The 10,399-nt window shown below is 31.8% G+C and overlaps 1 protein-coding gene across 1 annotated transcript; it reads left to right on the top strand.

Annotated features, from left to right (window-relative positions):
* The first annotated feature begins 7,438 nt into the window (after positions 1-7,438).
* On the top strand, positions 7,439-10,113 carry LOC103829528 (protein IRX15-LIKE). Its single transcript, XM_009105196.3, has 2 exons — positions 7,439-8,074; positions 8,894-10,113. Exon 2 carries the CDS (start codon positions 8,955-8,957, stop codon positions 9,900-9,902), a length of 948 nt encoding a protein of 315 aa, XP_009103444.1. The 5' UTR covers positions 7,439-8,074; positions 8,894-8,954; the 3' UTR covers positions 9,903-10,113.
* The last annotated feature ends 286 nt before the right edge of the window (positions 10,114-10,399 follow it).

Raw genomic sequence — 10,399 nt, 5'->3', positions numbered from 1 at the left:
AATACACACAAGGAAGAAAGGACACATGCTGGAAGAACCTCAACCGCCTTTACCGATTTGAGGATCGTTGCCGGAAACCAACCAGCCGTCCACCAAAACTCACGGAGCCAGGACCACGATAAAAAACCCACGACAGTTTCAACAACATACACCATCATCGCCTAATTTACGTCATCAGAGAACATCAATCGACCAATCGAGATCTCATCCAAAGACATCAAGCCACCAAACACACATAAATATATTCATCACACAAATCGATTAAGAACTGCTCAACCTGAGCAATCCTCAACGAAACCAAATCGCCCACTAGATCTACTCTACAGAAAGAAACATCAATCATCATTGATCAATCCAACTACCTCCGGCTTTCCGGAGAAGCCACTTGAAGAGAAAATTGAAATGTAATCGGAAAGATCCGATGAAAAGTTAGTAATCATCATAGAAGGTGATGACTCTAGAGACAAAAGTTGGCCAGTCGATGCTGGGTTAGCCATGCCAGAGTCAAAGCCCGACCTCACTGAAGTCTTATGCCGTAAAAGAACCAGCGATCGAAACTCTTATCTCATCCTTCTCTGTGAGAGATTTAAGAGAGAGAATAAAAAAGTAGAGAGAGAACCAACAAAGATTGTTCGATAACCTCACACTATCACCACACAACTTTTGTTATGTTATAAATATACAGTATTTAAATTTGTGAGCATCTATGTATAGACTTATATCCCACACGTTCAACACTCTTTTTTCTTCATTGAACATATAGAATTTGATACTTCACAGAAAATATGTTTACACCACTTGGTAAATTGGTTAGTTTTAAAGTTCTTTTAACTCAGTTTAGTGAGTTATTAAAGGATATGATAAAGCTGGTTTCTCCTAGTCTCTATTGGCTCTGGTATGCGGCGTTTACTTTGTTTATGTTGAGCATCTATATTTTAAACACCATTTTAATAACAACATTTTTACATGATAATAATATTTAAATGCATTAGTTTTAAATATTATTTCGTAAGAAAGAAAACAAAGAGAAGAAGAAGGGACAAAGACATGTGGACTGTAATTAGTTATGGTGTCACTTTGCAGTAACCAAAACGCCGACACCTCTCTTCTCCCTTCTTCTTCCTCCCACCAGCTCCATGCATATACGGTACAACCACCTCCTAACACAAACACACCCTCTTTAATTATTTACTATTTTCTTATTACTTTATCAATATAACCAAGTTTTAACATTTGTTGTTTTTGTTTTATTATATCTCAGTTTCGCCAAATTTGTATTCTTCCCAACAAACCACAAGTCGCATTATAGTTTAAAGATCTTGTTGATGATGAATATAAGTTGTTTATTTATTTATTCTCATTCAGTTTAAAATTATTATGGTAAATTTATGTCTTACAAATACGCAAAGATTTATGTCTTACAAGTTACAACTACACATAAAGATCTACACATAAAAATTACAAGTCGCATTATAGTTTAAAGATCTTGTTAATTAATAGGGACTCTAGTAATTAATATAAGTCGTTAATTATTTTTTCTCGTTCAGTTTTAAATTATTATGGTAAACTTCTGTCTTACAAGTTACAACTACACATAAAAATTTATGTTTATAACACATAAAGATCTACACATAAAAACCACAAGTCGCATTTAAATTTATTATGGTAAATTTATGTCTTACAACTACACATAAAAATTTATGTCTCACAACTACACATAAAGAAAGATCTACACATAAATCAGTCAAGAAAAAAAATCTCTCTATTTTAGAGTTTCCAAAATTCTATATATGAAGTTTCAAAGTGCTTTTCTCCAACAAAAATTTAAATTTAATTTAAAAATTATTTGTAATTTATTCTATGATCTTTGTATTTGGGGTGTTTTTCAAAACCAACCCATATTTTCAAGTCAAATCCAAAACCAACCCTTTTTTTTTTGTCCATACTATTCATCAATAAAATTTCCATACTATCCTTATGTTTTTGAATTATTCACAAAATTGCCATTTTTATTTATTTTTTTATTAATTTCGAAATTAACAAAAAATCAAATACACCCTAACCATTTCTTCTTATTTACAAAAATGCCATCATCATCAATTTTTCCAACCACCATGAACCACCATTTTTGAGCTCTAAAGCTCTAGAATTCAATTTTCAACCACTTTTTTTTTCTCATTATAACCCAAAAAACTTCATTTTCTCTCATCTCCTCTACATTTCCATCTAAAAAACTCTCATAACTATCATTTTCATAATCACAAACTTCATATTTTCGAGTTTCTTCATTAGTGAATCGTTAAAGATGCTTCTTTTTGCTCATATTTGGAGTTTGGACGGTTGAAAAGGTTGGAAACAAGCTTTACACATGAAAAATGTAACTATTTACATGGTTTTCGTTCTTTTTCAGATCTGTGTCGCGACGGTAGACTGTTTTGTATGTCTACGCCTCCGTGGAGACTTACGATGCAGTCTATTTGTCAACGCACGGGTTAGTTTTGCAATTGAGCAGACAATTTTTTTTTCTAACGCAGACTATCCCAGTAGTCTCCGTCTTTACCTTTGACAACAAAAATAAAACTTTCGGTAGACTTACTAAGACGTCTACCTAAAAGAGGTTAGTTTTTCATTTGACCGAACTTTTGACTTTTCAAAATAGACTTCAACGGAAGTCTACAAAATGTAGACTGCCAACAAAGTCTATAAAAGGTCAGTTTTGCATTTTACCAAAACTTTGACTTCGTGGAATAGGTTAGTTTTGTGTTTGACCAAAAAGTTTAAAAAGCAATCAAAAATTTATTAAATTGTAGACTTCATATGCAGTCTTCTTATCTTAAAAAAAAAATGTAGACTGCGTATAAAGTCTACTTTTTTATTTTGGTCAAATGCAAAACCAACCCGTCGGATTTGAGAGTAGACTTCACAAGAAGTCTACACACCCGTAGACGTTCATTTTAATCTACTGATTTGAAGTCAAACTTGGTCAATTGCAAAACTAACCTCTTTCAAAAAAATTCAAACATGTAGACTGCATATGAAGTCTAGTTCTGAAAGTCAAATCTTGGATGAATTCTGGTCAATTGCAAAAAGTAACCTTTTTAAATTGTAGACTGAAATGAAAGTCTACATGTACAAAATTACAACTTTTATTCAACTATAGAAAGCAACCCGTAAAATGGTCAATTGCAAAAACCAACCCAAAGAGTAGACCTATTTGACAGTCTACGTCTGTAAACTGAAAAGAACGTCAACATCTTCAGAGACTAAATATTAAGTCTTCATAGAAAAATCTATAAAAATGTGAATTTGTGTATTATTCATTAATTTTTTTTTAGTTTTTTTGTTTGACAGTGTGTGTTAGTTAATCCTAATGGGTTTGAGTGATTTTGAAAATAATTTTTTTTTTTATAATTATGAAGGTATAATTCATTTGATTTGACAATGTTGTTAGCTAATAATTGTAGACGTATTTCTAAGTCTTCGTTTATAGTTTTGCTAGTAAGGCTGAGCTTGTTTCAAAGCTGAAGTCGGTGACTGTGGAATATAATTTTACATTTTCAGCATATAAGACAACAAAAACTCTGTATGTGGCTAAGTGTCGTGTTCAAGGATGTGGTTGGAAACTTAGAGCGAGTGTGAAGTATGGGCCAAAGACATTTTGGGTGACAAAATATTCGAAAAAGATGAAGAATCGGAAAGGTTGAAGAATGTTCCTTGTGCATGATGGCTGTACACATGGTAAACTTCTTGAAATGACACAAGAAGATTATGATCTGGACAACAAAATTGAGAAGATGGTGCTAACCTATTCCTTACCAAACATCATTTAAAACAAATGACTCCGAATAGGAATATACTCCTCTTATGCCTGTCACGAATAATCGACAAGTACGGAACTTGATCGAGTTATCTAAGACACACTTTGTACGCCTTTGTGTATCAAGCCTGCGCCAATACACTAAAAAAATTTGGATTGACTATATGTTAAATAATAAGTGTAGACGTTTTTGTAAATCTACAAATGTAGACTGCAGTTGAAGTCTACGTCGTAAATTCTATTAAAAGTGTATTTGTGTATTATTCATCATATTTTTTTATGATTTAATTATTTTACAGTGTATGTTAGTAAAATTTTAATGGTCTTGGATGAATTTCACAATTTAATGTGTTATAATTATACACTTGATACTTATTGCAAATTGTTTTGATTAGTATTATTCTTGAAAATTTTTGGGAAAATTTTGTATAGATTTTCTTCTTCTCACATGTGTGTTAGTTATTATTTTAGCTTATGGTGGTTTTACTTGTTTGGTTGGTTAGATCTTTTGAAAAAATTGATATCTAACAAAAAATTAATAATATCATACAAGTGAAAACAACTAAAAATGAATACAATGTTTATAGATTATGCATTAAAAAATTATTTAAAAATTAATATTTTATTATGAAAGTTATTACAGAGCAATATATTAAAAAGTATTCTTGAGTATGTTTGATTTTTCATAATCTTGATGCTTCAAATAAAGTCTTGGAAAAAGTACCTGCCAAATAAGATAGAGTTATGAGAAAAACATAAGATAAAAAATAAAATCATATTTTAGTAGACTTTTTATTAAGTCTACGTAAAGTTATTGTTTAGTAGACTTTAGTTGAAGTCTACACTAATGGAAAATTTTCATATTTAAAAGTGTGCATTTAGAAAATTTGAAAATACTTTGTTCTGGAAAATATTTCAAAAATGGTTTTTTGTCATCCTTGTAACAAAGCAAAAAGATAATGTATGAATCTAAAAATTTAGTTCATTATAAACACAAAATATCTTATAATGAATATATGGAAAGCTTACATTTTTGGAAAGATGATTTGAAAATATTGGAAGAGAATACCTGCAAAATAAAATAAAATTTTAAAAAATAAGATAAAAATTAAAATCATATTTGAGTAAACTTCTAATGAAATTTTCTTAAAATTCAAGGCTAGTAGACTTCATTTGAAGTCTACCAGCCGTAAGTTTTAAGTAGATTTCAAATGAAGTCTACTCTATCAAAAAAAATAGATCTGAAAAATAATACATTAAAAATATGAAATAAGTTTAAATCTAAAAAACTTTTAAAAATATGATTTAATAGACAAAATAGTTATAAATTAAAGACATATTAATATGAATTTTAATATGTAACTTTATTTGAATATAAATACTAGAACACATATTTTAAATCTATAGATGTAAACCTTACATTTCTAGGAGGAGAAGAGAACAACTATGGAAGAAAATACCTGCAAAATAAGATAAAATTATTAAAAAAAATAGAAAAAAAATTAAAGTCATATTTTTGTAGACTTCCAATGAAGTCTGCTTAAACTTTATGGTTTAGTAAACTTCATATGAAGTCTGCAAGCTTTAGTAAACTTCTTTAGAAGTCTACACTGCCTGATAATTTTCAGATCTGAAAAAATCTATATATTTTGAAATGTGAAAATAATTTTAAATCTGAAAATACTTTACATAATATAATTTATAAGGTAAACTAGTAGCAAATTAATGTAGAGAGCTTGATCTATAAATTTATTTGAATATAAACATGTAAATACATATTTAAAATCTATTAATCTAAAACTTACATTTTTAGAGGAGATGATGAAATCCATGAGTGATAATACCTACCAAAAAAAGATAATATTGTGAGAAATAAACATAAAATACACATTTAAAATCTATAGATCTAAAACTTACATTTTTTAAAGGAGAAGATGAAAACCATGAATCATAATATCTAAAATGACAAGATAATATTGTGAGAAAGACTTGAGAAAATTTTAGAGAGAAAGAAGATAATGAGAGAGATTTAGAAACAATTGAGAGAATTTTAGAGAGAAGAGAGAAAGTTTTAGAGAGAAGGGAGAGAGTTTTAAGAACTTGTGCAGCCACTTTAGAGAGAGATTGAATAAATTTTGTTTATATAGGGAGACAAAAATGTAACTAGGTTAAAATTTACGATACTGTAGACTTCGTTTGAAGTCTACTAAAATTAAAATTTTGGAGTAGATCTTACTATAACATAGTAGACCTTTTTGGAAGTCTACTATAATAATTTAATTATTGTTGTTTATTCTTTATTATTTTAATAATTTTAATATATGATTTATTAAATTTATTTCTTTATTTTTTAATAGTTATAGTATATGATTTCACTTTTTTATTCTTAAGGAACTTAACTTAGTTTAAATATAATGATTTTTTGTAAAACAAATTGAAAAATATAGACTGAAAAAAACGTCTTCAGATAAATAGACTTTATTGTTGGTCTACGAAACCCTAAACCACAAATATCAAACCCTAAATGTTTTGCTTGATAATCAAAAAGTCTCATTTATACAAAATATAAACTACTAAACATTAATATGCAGATTTAAGTTAATAAAACAAAAAAAAAAACAAAATCTAAAATCTAACCCTATGAAATCAACTACTAAAAGACATAACATGTTAGAACCTTTTGTTTCTAAACTATGAACATAGTCTAGCACATGATAACCAAATTAGTATATATTCTTCAAAATTGTTCGATTATATGAATTTTAATTTATTTACTTCATATTATCCATTATATTGATGATTAATTAAAAATATCACAATAATTATTTTTATACATTTTCAAAATTAAATTAGTAGACCAAATTAGAGTGTAGACTACAAAACAAGTCTATAAAGTAGACTTCGTAGGAAGTCTATATATATGTAGACTTCTTTTATTACGTGTAGACTTCCAAAGGATAGAAACGTAAAATACATTTATGTTTTTTGTTTGGTCATAAGGGTGAAATAGTATTTTCACTACTCCTTTAGGTTGGTTTTGCATTTGACTGAAAGTGGGGTACACTTTTACATTTGACTTGAATATTTGGGTTGGTTTTAGCAAATGTCCCTTGTATTTGTCATAATTAATATAAATCCACAAAACTTTTACAAATAATTAGCACATATACAAAAATATTACAGTAGTATTAATTAATAAAATCTTACACTAAAATATAAAATTATAAATATAAATAAATAATTAAATATTAAAATACAAGCAAAATATCAAATTATTTCATAAAAATACAAGCAAAATACCAAATCTTTGGTTACACAAAATTTGTTTGAACAATATTTTAGAGATTCTGGAGCAAGTTTACTAGACTATTAGTGTTGTTATAATATTCAAAATTTGCGTGATAATTATGTCTTCATGTATTTTTTTTTAAAAAAATTATTAAGTTTCTTTTGTAATATTCTTGTTGCCTAATTCTAGTTTTAAAATATTATAAATCTTATTAAAAAATTTTGTTTAATTTTATGTGTAAAATTTATAAAAATAAATTTGAAATATTTCCGATATATAAAAGTTTTAAAGATTAAAATGGTAAACGAAAAACTACATAGAAATTATAAATGTGATGTATAATTAATTATAAGGAATAAAATGAAAATAAAAAGATAAAACTTCAAATTTAGAGTTTTGCATAGTGAAACTTCATATTTTTTTTAAATTAAAATTTTTTTTTGAAGATCAAAAAACTTAATATTTGAAATTATAGAGTTTTTTTTGAAGATGTTCATACAACTACACACAAAAATCAGTGAACAACGTATTTAACTTTCAATGTTCCTCTTTGCAAATTTGAACAAAACTCCTTTAGTCGCACTTCCAGTATTTAAATCTTATTTAGTTTATGATAAAAAAAGAAAATCTTATTTAGTATATTGTGTGTTGACAAAAATATAGCTTACTGAGGTTGTTCAAAAATAAAAAAGCTTACTGTAATTTGTGAATTAGGTAATCTCCTTGTTAGATAAATGTTATCTTGTTAATTTGTATTAGAGAAATGTCGCTTTCAGAAATATCATAAACGAAACAAATATTTTAAGGAAAGGTTACACAGAATTAATAAAAATTCCAGAGCGATCAATTAATATTATAGAATATTAAAATTATAGATTATAGGATTGACCAATCGTCGTCAGTCTCTGATAGGTTCTACTTCAAATATTTGGTTTTTAATACTTCGCAAAACCACTTTTAAAACGGAGTTGGTCGGCTTCTCTCTTTCTAGAGAGAGAGAGTTTCTCTCGATTTCTCTTCTTCTTATCAAAATCAATCTTTCAGAAGGGGAGTTCTCGCCGACTTGTTTCCATCACCGGATTATTCCGGTTAAGTCTCCCGAAGGTTCGGGCTTTTGACTCCGGGAAGGGGTGGTTCTCACAATACTTCTTCGCCGGCTTTTGTCTCCGGGAAGAGATGATTCCGTCACATCGTCTTCGCCGACTATCACCAGGGTTCTCCTGGTTCCGTTTGATCATCGTTTCTTGTGGTTCTCTGTTCGATCGATTCTCCTCTTCAACCTCCGATTGATTGTTCCTTGCCTTTGTTAAAGGTTGAGTCATCTTCGGGCTTATCTTTATCATAAAAGATGTTCGGTTTGCATGTAGGAATCTCGGAGGTTTTGACAGGATTGATGTCGATTGCAATTTTCAGAAACGATGTTCCGTCAGATTAGGCTGTAGGCTGAACTAGGTTGAGAACTGTTCGATTTCGATCGGTTTTCCTTGGTTTCGGCTTCGTCGGCGGCAGGGCTCTGCCGTATCACCTCTCTGGCTTCCGGGGGATGAAGTGGCTCTTCGCCTTGACGCGTGTTTCATTGATTGCCGGGCAATCGTCCACGTGGTGGGTGACAAGTCAAGATTTCTTCCTCAACGGTTTACCTCTTTTGGGCTTGCGGCTCAAAAATCTTATGTTAATGTTGGCCCGTTTGTTTAGGCCTTTAGTTTTTTCTTTCCAGTTCTGGACTTTGTCCCATTTTGGGCTCTGATCCTTCAATAAAACTTAGATGACAAAAAAAAAAAACGGAGTCATTCGCTTCGTTTCTTCCTCTGACAAAAAAGAACAAAACAAAAAACAGAGGTAAGAAAAATGAAAAGCGGAGGGAACACAAACACGAAGCTCATACTTGTTCATCCATACATTCAAAAACAAACAAGCTCAAATCGTCTATGGCTTCTCGCTTTTGTCTCTTTCTTCACCATCGCTTTTCTCCTTACTCTACTCTACACCACCGACACCATCATCTCTTCCAAAAACAGCACCGTCGTCTCCTCCGTCGTCAACTCAGCCGTCTCCAACACTCCCACCTCTCAGTTGCCAACGAGCGCCATCAATGCTCTGCTCCACTACGCGTCGAGATCTAACGACAGCTTCCACATGTCATACGGAGAGATGAAATCGATCTCCGACGTCCTCCGCCGCTGCGCTCCGCCGTGCAACCTCCTCGTGTTCGGCCTAACGCACGAAACCCTCCTCTGGAAATCGCTGAACCACAACGGACGGACCGTGTACATCGAAGAGAACCGTTATTACGCGGCCTACTTCGAAGAAATCCACCCGGAGATCGAAGTGTTCGACGTTCAGTACACGACGAAGGCTCGCGAGGCGCGTGAGCTTGTGTCGGCGGTCAAAGAGGCGGCGAGGAACGAGTGTCGTCCCGTGCAGAATCTTCTCTTCTCCGACTGCAAACTCGGTCTCAACGACTTGCCGAACCACGTCTACGATCTCGACTGGGATGTGATCTTAGTCGACGGACCACGCGGCGACGGTGAAGATGTGCCGGGAAGGATGTCGTCGATCTTCACGGCGGCGGTCCTTGCTCGGAGCAAAAAATCAGGAGGGAATCACAAGACGCATGTGTTCGTTCACGATTATTACAGAGAGATCGAGAGACTTTGTGGCGATGAGTTTCTTTGTCGGGAGAATCTTGTGGAATCTAACGACATGCTTGCGCACTACGTTTTGGAGAGGATGGATAAGAACAGCACGCAGTTCTGTCGTGATCGTAAGAAACGCCCTGCGTCTCCGTCGCCTTGAGTAAAATGTGCGCCAAATCTTGTGGAGAGCAATCAACAGACAGACGACGGTGGTGGACCTGGTGGTTGACAACGTCAATCGCGGAGGAGTTTCAGTAAAATAAAAACCTTGTTTTTTCCACCTTTGTATCTTTTCTCCTACTGTACTGTAATATTCAAATCTTTGACCCATGTGAAAATTTCAATCAATTAAAACTTTACAAAAACGTATATTCTTAGGGGTGGGCAAAAAAACCGAACCGAACCGATCGAACTGAACCGACCGAACCGAAACTGATTCGAACCAAATCAAAGTTTATTTCAAATCATTCGGTTGAAGATTTTCCCAACCCGAACGGTTCAGTTCAGTTCAGTTTAAACCGAACCGAACCGATAAACCGAAGTGTTTTATAGTTATTTAAATTAAAAATATTAGTAAATTAAAATCCTAAGATTAAGCCCACGTAATTTCCTTTTACACTAAGAAAATCCTAATATAATTTGATTTCCATGAAACTA

This window comes from Brassica rapa, chromosome A07 (genome assembly GCF_000309985.2).
Source record: "Brassica rapa cultivar Chiifu-401-42 chromosome A07, CAAS_Brap_v3.01, whole genome shotgun sequence".
In the NCBI taxonomy this organism is placed as follows: domain Eukaryota; kingdom Viridiplantae; phylum Streptophyta; class Magnoliopsida; order Brassicales; family Brassicaceae; genus Brassica; species Brassica rapa.
The sequence above is the reverse complement of the archived record's forward strand: the minus strand, read 5'-3'. Positions and strand labels throughout refer to the sequence as shown.

Coding starts and splice junctions, on each gene's coding strand:
- LOC103829528 (XM_009105196.3), top strand. CDS start 8,955: ATGAAAAGCGGAGGGAACACAAACACGAAGCTCATACTTGTTCATCCA.